The sequence below is a fragment of the Xenopus laevis genome, chromosome 9_10L (assembly GCF_017654675.1).
Source record: "Xenopus laevis strain J_2021 chromosome 9_10L, Xenopus_laevis_v10.1, whole genome shotgun sequence".
Taxonomy (NCBI): domain Eukaryota; kingdom Metazoa; phylum Chordata; class Amphibia; order Anura; family Pipidae; genus Xenopus; species Xenopus laevis.
The window spans coordinates 94,890,121-94,908,436 of NC_054387.1; the positions used below are offsets into that span (position 1 = coordinate 94,890,121).

Here is an 18,316-nt window from a genome sequence, read left to right on the forward strand (position 1 = left end):
TAGGTGCATTGGGAATGAAGTACTAGAAAACTACAGGAGCTCAGCATTGTAAAACTAAGCAACCCTTCAGGGTACTTACAGCCTAAGATTTTTAAAAACAGTGGCTTAACAACTGGATGTTGCTCACTAACTTCTTGCTTTTAGTTGGATTATAAATTTGATGCAGTAAACTATAAATTTATAAAAAGGGTTGGCACCTTTTGCTCTGCATTGTACCATCCTTTGGTTCGGTGGTGATGATGCCACAAGGAGGAGAAATAGGCAGCACGTAAGGGGGTGATTTATAGGGTATTACAAATTTTTAAAGAATACATTTTCTGAAAAAAATAAGAATGTAGCAGTGCATTATAGTCATTTATATATAGAATAAGTGAGCTTAAAAAAGTAGTGTCTCAGGCTGATTTATTGAATATTTCTGCAAAAACCCTACTAGTCCCTCTTTTCTCTTTCACTTCCTGCTCCCTGAATTCCCAGGCTGTTCAGGGGATCCGGGGGCTCTCAGCTCACTGCACTGTAGGACTGGAAACCATTCAGCAGCTAACAGGACCTTATAGGGAACTGAAGCCTGCCTTTACTTGTGTAACTGCAGGCTGTGATTGGCTGTCCCCCTCCTACTGTGCTACTGGGAGGGACCATTAGGACATGCCCACCCCTCATTTGAAACACAGACAGTGAACATCTATAGGGAGCGCTAATAAAGGGGCTATTTTTAAAGATAATATTAATTTTTAGCACCATGTAACAGCAACACCATATATTACTTATAATTCCCTACAAAATAAGGGTTTTTTCATTTACCCTTTATGTCTCCTTTAATATCAACCTAGCTGTTACTTTATGGGCTAGGCCTGTCAAATACCAGCTGGTTGGCAACCCTAGTTGTAAATTAAAGTAGGTTTCTCGTCACCAAAGCCTTGGCACCCCTAAACTGCTGAAAATGTTCTAACACTGTTGGCATAATTTATGGTGTTTGCTGTGATGTATGAGCTCTATACTCATACCACCTAGCAGGTTTTTTGTGAGACAGTCCCAATTTTCTTAACACAGCCCACAGCCCTGCAGTGTTGTTCAGGTCCAACTCCTTGATGCCTTCTGGATAGTTTATCCAGACATCCCAAGGACATGTATATAGTGACAAGCAAGGACAGAGCACATCAGTGTTTAACAAGCATAAGCAGCAGGAAACGCTCATCGTTCTGTGCTGAAAACAGCAGGGTACTGTGAATGCTCACTAACATTTTCTCTCTCTGCTTGCAGCTCCTATTTTTGTCAGAAAACATAAAAGCAATCTTTTTTCTCTTTGTTTACTCTAGTCCTAACTCAAAAAGGTCTGGCGCTTCAAAATATTGTTGGTGAAGTCGGGTTCACCTTCGCCGAAGTTAGGGTGAGCCCAATATTCCCCGACCCTCAGGGGCGATCCTGCCCAATTTTCTGCCCGAGGCGGCCTTTGTTTTTGCCGCCCCCACCTCCCCCACGGCACTCACCTTCAGCGCCGGACGGGGGGGGGGTCCATGTCTCTAGTTGTAAATTAAAGTAGGTTTCTCGTCACCAAAGCCTTGGCACCCCTAAACTGCTGAAAATGTTCTAACACTGTTGGCATAATTTATGGTGTTTGCTGTGATGTATGAGCTCTATACTCATACCACCTAGCAGGTTTTTTGTGAGACAGTCCCAATTTTCTTAACACAGCCCACAGCCCTGCAGTGTTGTTCAGGTCCAACTCCTTGATGCCTTCTGGATAGTTTATCCAGACATCCCAAGGACATGTATATAGTGACAAGCAAGGACAGAGCACATCAGTGTTTAACAAGCATAAGCAGCAGGAAACGCTCATCGTTCTGTGCTGAAAACAGCAGGGTGCTGTGAATGCTCACTAACATTTTCTCTCTCTGCTTGCAGCTCCTATTTTTGTCAGAAAACATAAAAGCAATCTTTTTTCTCTTTGTTTACTCTAGTCCTAACTCAAAAAGGTCTGGCGCTTCAAAATATTGTTGGTGAAGTCGGGTTCACCTTCGCCGAAGTTAGGGTGAGCCCAATATTCCCCGACCCTCAGGGGCGATCCTGCCCAATTTTCTGCCCGAGGCGGCCTTTGTTTTTGCCGCCCCCACCTCCCCCACGGCACTCACCTTCAGCGCCGGACGGGGGGGGGGGTCCATGTCTCTAGTGCAGAGAGCGCAATAGCGCAATAGGTTGAAAACCGGAAATTCAGCTCTTAGTTACCAGGAGCGGCCTCTGGCAACCAGGGGGTCGCTGCCGACTGAGGTGAGTGCCTCAACTCGTCTCATTGGCGGAGCACCCCTGCCGACCTTCCTGGCACACAAGGCGCAGACAGGGGGCTAGGGTCTTTGGACTCCCCTTCGCCTTGCAGCTAGGGGGAGTCCCATCTACCCTGTGTTCTGCAGAAGCTTCCCCCAGTCCCGAAGGACTGTAACACCCATCCAGTGAGAAAAAAAAGTGCACAAAAAAACCACACACAAACACAAAAAAAGGTAATGGAGTGTCAAAGTGCAAAGTGCAATGCCATTATTGGCATACTTGAAGCATGACTGCCACTGTCCTGCCATTACACGTTCTCTACCATATTTACCAAATCCATAATAGTGTATTGTGCTTTTGTACTGAAGGAGACATGGATTTCAGACTTAAAACAATTAATTTGAATTCTTTATTAAGTACATGTTCACAACATTTTTGTAACAAACCAATATTTTTTTCAGTTTTGAAATCCTATTTTAATAATTTAGTTCCCCTTTTGTTGTGGCTCTAACCTATGCGTGACGACTGCTTTGCATAAAGACCAGGAACACATTGCTTATATTTAAAGCAAATAAAATGAGCCTCTCTAACACTAAAGCACGCATATTAATGGGAAAACTCGGCATTCTAATTGTACTATCACGTCGCCCGCGGAACCTTATGACCTCACTCACACTGTGCAGGAACTTAGCCCGGAAACATAAACAGAAACACCAAGACGTTTCATGACGCTTTTAGGTGGCCATCAATAGAGACCGCCTATTAGTTGACGTATTAACAGCGCATGCGCCTGTGGAGGTGCGCTTAGCGGAAGCTTTGGTGGCGCGTTGTCTCTTCTTACGTTTATAGAAAATGGCGAAAATTGCGAAAACACACGAAGGTAAGCCTTGCATAATGATATTTCCGTGAGAGTAGTCATTTATGGGTGCAACTATGAAAGCAGCGATGTTTATTTTAAACGAGGAGTCTGTAAACATTCGGGAAACGTGAGAAGGCCTCAGCGGCTGTTAGTGCTGCCTGTGCTTACGGGGGGATAGCCATGTTGTGTAACTATTTCCCTATGAACGGAATAATGATGCTATTGTTCGATAGAAACAAACAGAATTGCAGTTGCTCGTTGCACTTCTATACGTACATTTATTGTTTCATTTTATGTACCCGACAGAGGCTTAAAGAGCGTCATTTAGAACTTGAAATCGACGTCATTGTTTTTGGAGTCAAAAAGTTTGTTTTACTTGTGTAGGAAAGAGCAAAGCTGTGCTAGGAAATTCAGGGAGTTTGATTGCCCATGTGTTATTGGCCAGATAACAAAAATATGTGCAATTGTGTAATCCACTATTTTGGATTCTGCCGAATTCTTCGCGGAGGATTCTGCCGAATTCTTCGCGGAGGATTCTGCCGAATTCTTCGCGGAGGATTCTGCCGAATTCTTCGCGGAGGATTCTGCCGAATTCTTCGCGGAGGATTCTGCCGAATTCTTCGCGGAGGATTCTGCCGAATACCGAACCAAATCGGAATCCTAATTTGCATATGCAAAGTAAGGATGGGAAGGGGAAAACATTTTTAACTTCCTTGTTTGGTGACAAAGTCACGCAATCTCCTCCGCCCCTAATTTGCATATGCACATTCGGATTTGGTTCAGCCGGGCAGAAGGATTCGTCTGAATCCTACGGAATCCTGGATTCAGTGCATCCCTAGTACTATACGTGGGGATCTATGAATGCTCTCGTGGGTTCATGTTATTGCCACTCAGAAATGCAACAGGCATCATTTTCCAGCAGTTGTCCGATCTCTTGTGATCATTTTGTTGTTTGCTTCGTGACTGATCCTAGGCTTACGCTGTAAGTCAGTGTGTAGCATAGGGGCAGCCATACAAGATGTATAGGGCAAAAAGGTACATTAACATAGCAGCATATGCTGTGTACAATACAATTAGCTTTTACATGGTGAGATAAACACAGGTCAAATGTCATTCATGGCTTTGTACAAGACTATAGATGGAGAAGCTTTCTTAAATAAAATAGGATGTTTGTTGCAAAGAAACGTTATTTGTAGTTGCTGGATGAACTTTAAATACTGTACAAAAAAAAAAGTAAACACCTCTTCTCCAGTGTAAACAATCCCAACCTGGCCAGCTTTTCTTCTAAACAAAGACCTATCGTATTCTACACTAGCTAAGTCGCTTTTTGGACTTTCTGTAATATTTATTTTGAGCATGGAGATCAAAATGGCACTTCAAAATCAGACCTTAAAGGGGAAGGGTAGATGTAGATGGTGAATAACAACTATCTCCTCCCATAAACATATACCAATTTTAATACAAATTAAATAAAATAAATCTTGATAGCCTTGCTGCTTACTGTCATTGCTTGCTACAGCCAAGTTTATTATCAACAAGTATCCCAGGTCCTTCTCCATCAAGATTTTGCCTGACATATTCCAATTAAGGGTTGCATATTCCCAATACCAGTTGGATGAACTTATATTTATCTATGTTGAATCTCCTCTGCCCCTTAGTGGCCCATATTGACAGTCCAGATCACTTTGTAAGGATGGCGCACCCTGAATGGAATTGATTGGCCTGTATAATTTTGTAATTTGCAAATACTGATACCTTACTTACCATGCTCACACCCTAGTCATTAAAGAACAGAACCCTTCAGCACCTGTCCAAGAATCCTACTCCAAGCAAACAATGTGCTTACATTTATAGTTGTGTCCATGTCAAAAAGGACACTTTATACTCAATATTAGAAAAACTGTCACACATAGAAAATATACAGCAATTGGAAAACGTCTCTATTTCTGGTGAACTATCTGAAACCAACTAAACAGGAATAAGTGTTGAAAAGGTGAACAACCCCTTTAAAGAACTAAATTGTGGGTGTTCATTATTCAAGTCTCATCTTAAAAACAGGTCAGTGGAAGTGTTTCATAGTGAAAACAAAGAAGATTTCAGAGGTCCTCTGAAAAAGTTACTAATGCTTACCAGACAAGAAAATGTTACAAAACTATTTCTTAAATATTTACACTCCACCAGTTCAATGTCAGACAGATTGAATATAAATGGAGCCAATTCAACATCATTGTTAACCTTTCCAGCAGTGGTCAACCAACAAATATCACATCAAGGTTAAGGCCTTTAATACACCGGGAGATCTCTAAGAACCCTAGTCTAAATTCTATAGAGTTTAAAATTCTCTCTTGCATTGGTGTTCTCCATCGTTATGAGAACACTGAAGAAGAATGGTGTTCATGACACGGTTTTCCAATTCTGCCCATCTACAGTTGGCTAAAGACCACATGGATAAGCCAGAAGATTATTTTATGAATGTAACTTTTCGACTTCAATAAAAGGTTGTGCTAGAATGCAGTATTTTCATTTTGCCAACTACAATACCATTATCCAATCTGTGAATCGTGGTGGTAGTATGGTTCGAGCCTGCTTTGATGTCTCTGGACCTGGACGTTTGCTTTCCTTAATAGAGTTCTGAATTGTACCAGCAAATGCTGCAGATAACTGTCCAGCTATCTGTCCATAAGCTCAAGAGAAAGTGGGTTATGCAGCATTACAATGACCCTAAACATAGTTTAACAAAGTTGTTTCTAAAATAGTTATAGCCAAACATGTAATGTATAAAGGCTGGAGTGTGTGTAACATAGTAGCTAGAACACTACTTCCTGCTTTTCAGCTCTCTTGGTTTACACTGACTTGTTACCAGGCAGTAACCAATCAGAGACTTGAGGGGGCCACAATATTAAAGGAACAGTTCAGTGTGAAAATAAAAACTGTATAAAGATAGGCTGTACAAAATCAAAAATATTTCTAATATAGTTAGTTAGCCAAAAATGTAATGTATAAAGGCTGGAGTGACTGGATGTCTAACATAATAGCCAGAATACTACTGCTTTTCAGCACTATAACTCTGAGTCAGTCAGCGACTTGAAGGGGGGCCACATGGGACATACCTGTTCAGTGAGTTTGCAATTGATCCTCAGCATTCAGCTCAGATTCAAAAACAACAGATATGACCCATGTGTCCCCCCTCAAGTCTCTGATTGGTTACTGCCTGGTAACAAGTCAGTGTAAGCCAAGAGAGCTGAAAAGCAGGAAGTAGTGTTCTTGGCTATAGAAATATTTTGTATTTTGCACAGGCTATCTATTTAGCCAGTTTTTATTTTTACACTGAACAATTCCTTTAATCTTGTAGGCAACAATAAATAATATATTGAGCTAAAAATAAATATTTTAAAAAATTGCCACTTTATTGGAGCTCCCTATAGATCTCCTATGGTTCATTGTCATCACTGGAATGGCCCTCGCTTTTACAACTCAAGGCTTGATGGGATTTAGAAAGCTATCCTCTTAGGAACATGTACACAAAGCCAATAAAAGAATGAGAAGACAACCATGCAAACAGACTTGGATACAGAGCTGCTAGCGTAGCAGAAGAAAAAATGTGCTGTGATATTTTTTAAAGATATTTTTTTTTTTTTTAAATGGTAGGAAATTATAGATATATTTGCAAATGTAATCCATCACTCCAACTTGCAGTAAAGAGTAATTGAAGTTTATCAGAGCACAAGTCACATGTCTTGGGCAGCTGGGAAACTGACAATGTCTAGCCCCATTTCAAAATTGAAAATTAAAAAAAATCTGTTTGCTCTTTTGAAAAATGGATTGCAGTGCAGAATTCTGCTGGAGCAGCACTATTAACTGGTGCGTTTTGAAAAAACATGTTTAACCATGTCAGTATCCCTTTAAAATAAATTATATTTTGTTTTAAAAATGTATAAATAGAATATAAACTTGAAAAAAATTCCTAATGAAACATAGAACATCCTAATGTAAACATGTAATAAAGCTTTATTTGTGGAGTTACTTTTATCTCCGTATACCAGGGCAGAACTCCATTTTCATACTGGGCAGTGCAAGCATATTCATAATGTAGGTGTGAGCAAATTGTCTGAAACAACAAGCCAAGGATGTTGTATCTTTAGAATGGGGGTTCATATAAAATCCATTTGCTTTATAGGTCTTCGGCAATTAATAAAAGGAAAAAGGACACACACAAAAAAAAACAAGAAATTGACAAGGACACCGAAAATTAAACCTTTTTTCATATCTATCTATATAGAGCATTGTCTTTGCATGCTATTTATAATGTCATAAAAGTATTTGCCTGATGCTTTTATATAACCTATCTGATCCCCACCCCCCACGTTTCTTTGTGAGGAGGCTGCCATATTTGTGCAGCAGTAGTCTGTCTGCATAGGAAGGGACAGTCAGGTAAGCAAAACTGTCAGGTTTAGGAACTTAAAGTAAGCATTGTCCTGAGCTGCCCCTAGAATTCCTTTTATTGAATACCTATCCTTACATACATCTAACATTATAACTGAGCTCTTTGCAAGCTTCTTTTGTATGTTATTTTAGCTCAAGTGACATACTTCTCTGTGGTTTCTAGTTGCTGTTAGATGGTCAAGGCTTCACACATTTTAAAATATTTAACTCTCTAATGTACTATTAAATATTGTAATATTTTTTTTATCTTCTCCAATCAGATATTGAAGCACAAATACGTGAAATTCAAGGGAAGAAGGCAGCCCTCGATGAAGAGGAAGGAGTTGGACTTGATTCTACTGGATATTTTGATCAAGAAATTTATGGTGGTAGTGATAGCAGATTTACTGGATATGTCACATCTATAGCAGCAAATGAACAAGAAGATGTGAGTTTGAATAATGTTTTCGTTTAAAGAAAATTTTGGTAATTTTGTTGTTCTAAGGAATTTGAAAAATCGAGCTAATCTTCGGAAACAATTTAGAGAGTGAGTGGAATCCCTGGGGAGAGCAGATAAGAAGATAGCTTATATGACAGAAACAGTGCAAAATTCTGAATGCAATTATATTTGAGAACTCCGTTTATATTTTAATCTAGAACAGTTTCAAAAAGAAAGGCGTTTCCCATTTATTAAAGCACAAGGAAATCCTTTTTAATGGGCAGTAGAGCAAAACTTGGCAAGTAAGGAATTAAAAGGCAACTGGTATTAATATACTTCATATAAAGGATCTGGTCCCATTGCTGTTAATTCCTTTTTTCTTTTTTGAATTTAGTGAAAGTAACAAGTATGGAAACTATTATCCAAAATTCTTGGGACCTGGGGTTTTCTGGATAAGGGGGCTTTCTGTAATTTGGATCTCCATACCTTGTCTAATAAACGTCTATTAAACCCAATAGTATTGTTATGCCTCCAATAACAATAATTATATCTTTGATGGGATCAAGTACTAGGTACTGTTGTCTTATTACAGAGAAAAAATGGTTTAAAATTTGAATTATTAGATTAAAATGGAGTCTATGGAAGACTGCCTTCCTGAAATTGTGTGCTTTCTGCATAACTGGTTTCCAGATAACGGTTCCTATACCTATATTAGAAATGATTAAATAAGAGTCACAGTATGCTATGAATTTATAAAACAGAAGAGTCTGCTTATGTGTGCTATCTGAAACTCAAGAAAACACCGGCACAGCATGGGTTGCTTCTAGCAGGGAGACCCCTTGCTCATTTATTGCGGATGCAACGTTTCGGGGCGTAACCCCTTTGTCATGATGCTTGACAAAGGGGTTACGCCCCGAAACGTTGCATCCGCAATAAATGAGCAAGGGGTCTCCCTGCTAGAAGCAACCCATGCTGTGCCGGTGTTTTCTTGCTTTTCATGTAGATCTTGAGGTTGCCAAACGCCTCCTTCACTGAGCACCTGGCTTTCGTTTGTGATTAGGAAGGCCAGGGTGTGCTAGGGTAATTTCTTTTCTGCTATCTGAAACTGTCATATTAATTTACCAAACACCTTAAAATTGACTGGTATAGCACAACACTTTAAGTTGCTACTATCCATAGATTGGGATTGTCCGCTTACCGTGCTTATGTCTTGACTCCATGATATGATAAAGTTGCTCTTAATTGCTTTATCACTGGCTTTTTCATCCACTACTTCACAATCCCAAAAGGAAAGGCAGACTGGTTGTTTACAATGGTGATTTCTCTTTGATTTGTGATTTTTTTTTTGTTTTTTAGGATGATGATGATGTTTCATCAGCAACTTTTGAACAGAAGAAACCAGGTTATCATGCTCCAGTTGCATTATTAAATGATATCCCTCAGTCCACCGAACAGGTAAATGGTTTTCAGAAATTATTAAATAATATTCAGATCATTGTCAGTTGGCTGAAACAGAAAATGGAAGAGAAGGAATAGTAGCTTAAGGTTTTTACATTATATACAGTTGTATATTGGTAAAACTGTGTAATTGTTTTATAGTTTTTTGTTTTTTTTTTTTAAAAGGGGTTTGGGGGGGAGTTTTTACCTTTTTTCCTCCATCCTACTTATGACTGCATAATGATCTAGTGCTCTCTCTCTCTCTCCCAATATATAAATTTATTCTACGCTCCTAGTCACTGCCAGTGTCTAAAGAAAAAGGGAGGTTCGTTATACCGTGGGTTTTTGATTCTTCTCCCGCAATCTCTCAAGAGCCAAAGAGGTGTTAGATGAAAGCGGTTTCAATATTTTCTCTACTGTTTATGTAAAGGCGACATATTATATTATTATTAATAGAAAAATGCAGTTAAGCTGGGTTTTTTTTTTTTTTCAGTATGATCCGTTTGCAGAACACAGACCACAGAAGATTGCAAATCGTGAAGATGAATATAAACAGCAAAGAAGAAAGATGATTATTTCGCCTGAAAGGCTTGATCCTTTTGCAGATGGTAATGTTACATCACACATTTTTCTTTAAGTTTAGTTTCTGGAATCACTTAAGCTGGCAATATTGGGTTCAAAGCATTTGCTTTAAAGACATACTAAAGGTACAGGTATTTTACTATTGCTTTATTTTTTCAGGCGGCAAAACACCAGATCCTAAATTAAATGCAAGAACCTTCAAAGATGTTATGCAGGAACAATATCTAACAAAGGAAGAGGTAGGTTATCTTTTTGCTTATGTTGAAAATTATTTTATTAATTGAGACGTTAAGGAAATGCTAATTCCCTGGGTGTATGCTTATATCTCTATTTTTTTCTTTTTGGTAATAAATGCTCTGATATGGGGGACTTTGTCACAGTTCCACCAAATGACCAGGCTTCTCATGTTATGTGTAGACAGTTTAGAAATATTGTTTGATTTAGCTTTTCCTTCCCTTAAATAAATTTAGCAACAGTGACCTGTGAAGCAGAACATGTATTATATTACTATTTTTAATTACTATATTTTTTTTTTTTTTTTTTTAATTTTTTTGCATTTCTATCCATTTTTCTCTATTTACCCTTTCTCTCCAATCCACTGTTTTCATTTTGATATTCTCTACTAAAACAGAAGGAACAGATGCCAGGGGCCAGTATGTGCACTACCACAATAACAAAAATTGCAATAAATTTTGCATGCAAGCAAAAATTTGTTTATGTGGTGGGGGGGGGGTATACTCACAGTTCACCCAGTCCACAGGTGCATATCCACAAAATTGCAACAATAGTTGTGAGTCCCTCCAAAAACATAAGCCTTTTAGGGCCCTTACTCATAGGCTTGAGTAAGTGCCCTAACAGGCACGAATCGCGTTGGGCTGTTTTCTACTATGTCCTAGAAAATATCTTTGCATTTTTTTTAATAATCTTGCTTGTTTTTGGAGGGACTCAAAACTATTGTTGCAAACTATTATTCCTGTCCAATGAGTCTATTTTATTGTTTTTTATACGTGTAATATTAAAACTTAACTTAGTGATGTTTTTCAAACAGGCTGGTGCCTGAATAAAGCAGCAAAAAAACTTGGTGAAAGCATATTATATTGGCAGTTATTTTAAGTTTGGGTGGTTTGTTGAAATATTATTTTCGCAGGGGCTAAAGTGGTTAGAGCAGGTTTTCTAAACTAATATATTTTGCAGTAACATTTAGTTTATTAATTAAAACTGAACTTTAAATATAAAATAACTGCTTTGGCGTTACCACCCGCCATTAAGAAATGTAAACAAGCATAAATCAAAATAGAAAAAAATTAACAAAATGTACTAGTTCATGTGAATACATTCTTCACAGTAATAATGTAATGCTAAATGTACTTTTGCTGTACTCTTGATTAATTGATTTTATTATTTTGCACAGCGTGAAATACGACAGCAAATAGCAGAGAAGGCTAAATCTGGGGATCTTAAAGTGGTTAATGGATCATCTGCATCTTCTGCATCGCAGCCACCTTCTAAACGCAAACGTAGATGGGATCAAACAGGGGATCAAACACCCGGTTCTACACCAAAGAAATTATCAAGCTGGGATCAAGCGGAGGTCGTTGTACTTAATTCTTTGTATTCTTTATAGTGATTGTGCTAAACATACTTTTTTCCTATTGTGTTAATCACAAAAATATATACATTTAATGTCTTGCACCAAATGGGGAAACTAAAGCTACTCCATGTTTGAGCCTTATGAGGTAGTATGACCCAGTGTATGACCCACCTTCCTTCATCCTGTGTTGTGACTGTTTTGTTAGCAGCAGAGTACACTATGCTGGGAGATTATCTCTGCACTGGTAATTATCTACCTCACAAGGATCATACATGGAGTAACTTCATTCTCTCTGATTAGCTCATGAACGAAAATAAACCTACCATTTTCTTGATTTTAAGCAGTATGCAAAGAAGGCGGTTTGGTACAAGCTCTACTAGTTGTACTCTTGTTTAAAAGTGGTATACCGCACCCTAATTTATTCGAATACGTTCAACATTAAATTACCTTTTAGTATGATGTACATAGTGATATTGAGAGACCATTTGCCATTGGTTTTTAATTTTAGCTTTTTTTGTAAAGCAACTCAAATTTGGAATTTCAGAACCTATCTGGTTTATGATGGCCATAGACGTGCATATTATAGCTTATGTTGGGCGAACCATCGTTCATGCCAATCTTCTGACCTGCAGCTAACCAATCAGATTAATATAAAGTAGTAAAAATCAGATGCTGTTCTGGCCATTAATTAACAGGCAGCAATAGTACTAAAGTTATGTCTGACAAATAGAAGTAACAAACTCCCATTAATATCATCAGATAGGAAATACATGCAGAGATCTTGTTGGTAGCTTATATAAATCTTTTAATTTGTCCGATCAACTAAATGACCGATCGTCATGGTATGAAAAATGTCGGGACGATCCACACACGGTCCGAAAATCATACGAACCTTTGTTCCTACGATGGTATCTTTGCATCTATGGCCAGCTTTAGAGTAATTTGGACCAGTGATTTGAATGAAAGACTGAAAGATAAATAGGAAGATGAGTAAATAAAAGTAACTAACATTGGAGCATCAAAAGAACAATATTCTTTTTGCTGGTTTCAGTTAACCCTATCTAAAAGCAAGGAAGTCAAATAATTCAAAATCTACCAAATATTCTATATTATTCTAAACATTTACTTAATGAACTTAAAGGAACAGTAACACTAAAAAATTTTGTATTAAAAAATCAATTTCCCCCCCAGTAATAATAGGTCTACCCTGCATAAAGCTTATTAAAATCAATGCTTTATTAAAAAAATACTGTTTGAAAGCACTTAAAGTCGTGGCGGAACAGAAGACCCGGGATAGCTGGCAACAATCGCCTGCTCTTTACAGTTAGAGCCTCACGCATCAGAAGAAAAAAGCAGAACCAGAGCCGCCCATTACCGCACAACCTGCAGAGCCACTGTTTGCGACACTTCATCATCCTCAGCTGCCCAATATGCTGAAGCAAAGTCGCTCACCAGATAGTAAAATGGAGGCAGACAGCACACGGAGGCTGGATCATGGCTGTGAGTTGCTGCATTCTCTCTGGAGGATTTTGAAGTATCGTGTCTGCGCTGGCTTTGCGAGGTTGTGGCGGTTGTGCAATGGCCGGCTGTTGTCTTTTTGTGGCTCTAACTGTAAAGAGCAGGCGATTGTTGCCAGCTATCCCGGGTCTTCTGTTCCTCCACGACTTTAGGTTCGCCGGGGTCTTCATCTCTGCTGCCAGGGGCTTTGAGGGCTCTTGTCAGAGTTAGGGTAGGAGTTGCTGCGGACTCGGGTGCGGGGCCGTGGTTCCGACTTCTTATTTTCCTCAGGTACCACGGGCTTGTCATCACCTGCCTGCCAGCATGGGAAAGAGCACTGGGGCAGCGCTCAGTGTTCCACAGTCCTGCCACTACGAGGTAAGCTGGGGGGAAAAAGGCGATCGCTGCCACTTCCCACAAAATCCGACTTGTACACTGTGTAATAGAATGGGCTGCTGTCACAGTTGTAGCGCTTAGCTTCCAGTTTTGTCAGAAGTCGGGTTAGGGGAAGATGCAGAGCTGCAGAGTGAGTCGCCCTATCGCCGTTTTGCAGTACACAGGAAGTAGTGTTTTCAAACAGTATTTTTTTAATAAAGCATTGATTTTAATAAACTTTATGCAGGGTACATCTGTTATTACTGGGGGGGGGAATGGATTTTTTTAATACAAACATTTTTAGTGTTACTGTTCCTTTAAAGGTATACTAACTCTTAAACTTACCTGTGATGAGTTACAAGTGCCTGCAATATAAGAAGCACATGTTCAACCAGTTAGAATTATCTGTGTGCATCACACTAAAGAAGAAAAGAGCCATTAAGTGTTTTGTTATTTTTGCAGGTGCTAAATAGCAAAGTTTTGGGCTAAAGTAGTTAAGAGGTTTTCTAAACGCTGTTGAATATTTTGCAGTGATATTTAGTTTATTTGTTGTTCTTGAACATAAAGTATAAATAAATGCCTTGGCGTTACCACAAGGCATTAAGAAAAAAATAAATCTCTTTAAAAAAAAAAAAAAAAAAAAGAGGTTTACTAGTTCATATGAATGTTTCACGGTAATAAAGAAATTAACTTTTGCTGTACCCTTGATTAATCAATGTTTTGCACAGCGTGAAATACCACAACAAATAGCAGGGTAAGCTACATTTGGGGATCTCGTCACATACTTATAAAGATATTAAACATATCCATAGCTAGTTAGTCTTAGGAACCTGATTCAAAAGATTATTTTCTGCTCTGTGTGAGGGATCATGGTGTATAACCGCTTAAAAGTAGAGGCAACTCCCAATAGTTGCATCATAAACTGCATTTGCATTTAAATTTCATTTCAAATATTTTTAATTCATTTTCGTGACACCCTTCACAATTTAAAAAAGCTGTTTTACTTAATTTAAGATATACTTAGTACCCTTTAAAGGGGCAATTCTCTATACTGATAAATTACTAAATCTCAAGTATAATAGCAGAGAATGCGACACCACTTAAAAAGAAAAACTTTTAAAGTGACAGAATTACATAATCAATTTAAAAGTTATCACCTGTCGTTATGCATTTATATGATTGCTGAACTCCACAAGTAATTAATATGGAAACATTTTGAGACATTGCTTACTGGTGTACTTTTTTCTTTTGGTAAGACACCTGGACACACACCTTCGTTAAGATGGGATGAAACTCCAGGGCGTGCAAAAGGAAACGAGACTCCTGGAGCAACACCAGGTTCAAAAATTTGGGATCCTACACCTAGTCATACACCATCTGGGGCTGCTACACCTGGCAGAGGGGATACTCCAGGTCATGTGACACCAGGCCACAGTGGTGCAACATCCAGTGCAAGAAAAAATAGATGGGATGAGACTCCCAAAACGGAACGTGGTGAGTAAAGCCTGGCTAATGAAAGTGATCACAATAACCTGATTATTGAACTTATGCATGCTTAGCACTGCACTGTTAGACAAGGATGAAGAGTGGGCACTTGGCTACAGTGAGAAAATAACAAGCAGGCAAAGGCGTACAATGAGGGGCACATTGCAGGATGAAGGGGGATGCAAGCAGACTGGAAGTCATGGAAACACTTGCTGGGCAGAGGATACAGCTTAAAGGGATACTGTCATGGGAAAACATTTTTTTTCTTTTTCCCAAAACATTACTTTATACTGCTGCTCCAGCAGACTTCTGCACTGAATTCCATTTTTTTAAAAGAGCAAACAGATTTTTTTTATATTTAATTTTGAAATCTGACAAAATGCTAGACATTTTGTCAGTTTCCCTGGTGCCCCAAATCATGTGACTTGTACTCTGATAATCTTCAGTCACTTTTTAGGGTCAGGGCACACTCTCCGATTCGGGAGATTAGTTGCCCAGCGACAAATCTCCTCTTCGGGGAACTAATCTCCCCGAACTGCCTCTCGCTGGCGGGATGGCACTTAGAGTACTTCGTTTTCCGAAGTTGCCTCAGGAATAAATTTCAGCGACTTCGGAAAACGAAGCGCTCAGAGTGCCATCCCTCCAGTGATTTACATTCTAGCTGGCTGCCTGCACACCAATTTTACAAATAAATGACATTTTACATGGTAGTGACTTGTTTACAGTGTAAATAGTGTAATTTTAGAATAAAAACGTCATGAAAAAATCATGACAGAATCCCTTTAAAGTCCCAAAATTAGTTGAACTTCTAAAGAAAGGGCTTTGAGGTGGTTTGGGCCATTTTTGATGTCTTACCCAAGTGGGAAGTTTGGTAGTTGAGTCATGGGTCTTTCAGGTTTTTTTTTTTTTTTGTAAAATCTCAGTTTATTAAACCTTTTTTAAATAGGGGTGTAGAGACAAACCGTTCCAACAGAAACTTCTTTGGAGAGGAGTGAAGGTAAGTGTTCATATGCCAACTTGAAGGTACACAATAGCAAAATACCATTCAGTAGGAGTATTACCAGGCCGGAAATGCGGCATCTAGTGTTTTGCTAATCATTCAGTCTACCAAGCCCTAAAAAAGTAGATAAGAAAACAATGGATTTTTTTGTTTATTTTTATAGATACTCCTGGTCATGGCAGTGGATGGGCAGAAACACCACGCACAGATCGTGGGGGGGATTCTATTGGTGAGACTCCAACACCTGGAGCAAGTAAAAGAAAATCTCGCTGGGATGAAACTCCTGCTAGTCAGATGGGTGGTAGTACTCCAGTTTTGACTCCAGGAAAAACTCCAATTGGCACGCCTGCTATGAACATGGCAACTCCGACACCAGGTGAGTAGGAAATTCAAATTGACTAGACACTGCAGCTAGATTTCATCTATCTGGTAGCTCCACATTAGCTGTTGCTTAATACAAATCACTGCTTCTCAATTTCCTATCTAACAATGAAGTACCTTCCTTTATATCAGCGCTGATTGAAAATAAAACTATATAGATTTATTTTTATTACTTGTTTTTTTTTTTTTTGTTTTTTTTTTAGAAACTTCAATTTTACATCCCCCTGATTAAAAAAAATAAAATAAAAAAATAGTCCACGAGGTAGCCAGCACTCTCGATAAAAGGTTTGAGTCGCCTGGGTGCAGTATCAAAATATAGATATATACCAAGCAAGAGAAGGATCCGCACTCTCAGGTCTTAAATACTGTCAAAAAAGTTTTATTAAAACATGCGAGTCTGACGTTTCGGCCTCCTCCGAGGCCTTTCTCAAAGTATCAAATTGTTTGTGAGAATGCCTTAAATACAAGAATTGGCGGGAATCTAGACAAATAGAAACAGACGTATTGATTACATCACCAGAACATCACTGCCAATTTAAATATCACTACTAACATCTCAATAAATATATTAAAAAGTGCATAGCACAAATATAAATAGCATTATTGTTAATAATCTCTATATAAGGAAATATTACTTACTAACTGTTAAAATTATCATGTAATGTAACATTGTTTCAATATACTACTTTTACTCTCACTTGTCACTATATTTGTCACAGTGTTGAACAATGTTGCAAAAAGTTTACACAGAAAATAATGAGCACAGTTGACAGGCCTGCTCTGGAGCTCAGTCCATCCTATATGTTCAGTATAAAAGCTACCACTCGTTGCACCCCTAGGGAATAATAAAATAATAGAGACTTACTAATGTATAGAAAATCACGCTTGTGTGCTTCCCAGCTATGTGATTTAGGACCTATTATCCGGTATGGAAGCACCCATAGTGGATCTCACACCCTTTCAGCTATCTAGAGACCCCCATTTAAGTCTATTCCTACTTATCATGAGATTAACGGGCTAAAGACGTGTAGCGTGCGTAAAGACAATTTGTGTGTAATAATTAACCCTACATGCCCAGTGATCAGTCCTCCATATTCACCTAAAAAGTTCCCAATGTCAATGTGTCATGACTACATCTGTGTAGGAGGAAATCCCAAATCACCAATTCACTTATTTTAACCCTTAGTGCATGTCTATAACATAACATATTAGCGTGATTCCAATATTGACATATTAGCGTAATACAGATATTCATCCAGTGTTCCTTAAGACCACCCTGCTGTATAAATAAACCCAAAAAACAAACAAAAAAACAAAACAACAAAAAAACAAAAAATACTTCAAAATTATGTATGCAAAAAAAGTCTATATATATGCAAGTGAAAATATTATTAAAGTTGTATAAAATATTATTAAAGTTATATAAAATATATGACCAAGTCCCAGTGTCCTGCACAGTTCCAATCCGCATCTCAAGAAATTGTAATAGATTCTCTGTTTAAATCAATAGTCAGTGTTACTGGGGGATGTTTAAAGGTATAAAGTCACCCATATCTATGCGTTAACTATGCGGCCAGTCCGCGGGGTAGTGGGAAATAACATGCTCATATCCCCACGATTTGTACGAGCCGGGCAATGAAACCATCAGGGAGCGGCCCACCAGCGATGAGTATGTGTAGCATACAGATAAACCCTGCATCGACCCGGCAGCCTCCAGCGTGGAACAATGTCCACTTATGCCAAACACAGTCAGATGTAACAAGGAGGTGCATTGATCTTACCCAGACCATCCAGATAAGCGAGGCAATGGTATACAGATGAATGTGCGCCCATATGAATCAAACAGCAGCCAAAGTTGTATAGCACGCAGCGCATCCAGACCCAGGTGATGTTAACGCGTGGGTCCGCCCTTCACAAGCCGTCCAGGTCTTCAAAGCAATCATATAGCGAGTATGCAAACTGAACTAATACCAACAGGTATAACGTAAGTAA

General features: G+C 38.7%; 1 protein-coding gene across 2 annotated transcripts in view; it reads left to right on the forward strand.

Moving 5' to 3' along the window:
- Positions 1 to 2,977: 2,977 nt before the first annotated feature.
- sf3b1.L (splicing factor 3b subunit 1 L homeolog) overlaps positions 2,978 to 18,316 on the forward strand; it is a 46,341-nt gene continuing 31,002 nt past the window's right edge. For both annotated transcript variants that reach the window (XR_001933188.2, XM_018236248.2), the window contains exons 1-8: positions 2,978 to 3,136; positions 7,819 to 7,985; positions 9,333 to 9,431; positions 9,907 to 10,021; positions 10,155 to 10,234; positions 11,407 to 11,589; positions 14,715 to 14,952; positions 16,107 to 16,319. Coding sequence is in view for 1 of the 2 variants with exons in the window: in XM_018236248.2 (XP_018091737.1) it covers positions 3,109 to 3,136; positions 7,819 to 7,985; positions 9,333 to 9,431; positions 9,907 to 10,021; positions 10,155 to 10,234; positions 11,407 to 11,589; positions 14,715 to 14,952; positions 16,107 to 16,319 (1,123 nt within the window). In the remaining variant the exon portion in view is untranslated. The remainder of the gene's footprint in view (positions 3,137 to 7,818; positions 7,986 to 9,332; positions 9,432 to 9,906; positions 10,022 to 10,154; positions 10,235 to 11,406; positions 11,590 to 14,714; positions 14,953 to 16,106; positions 16,320 to 18,316) is intronic.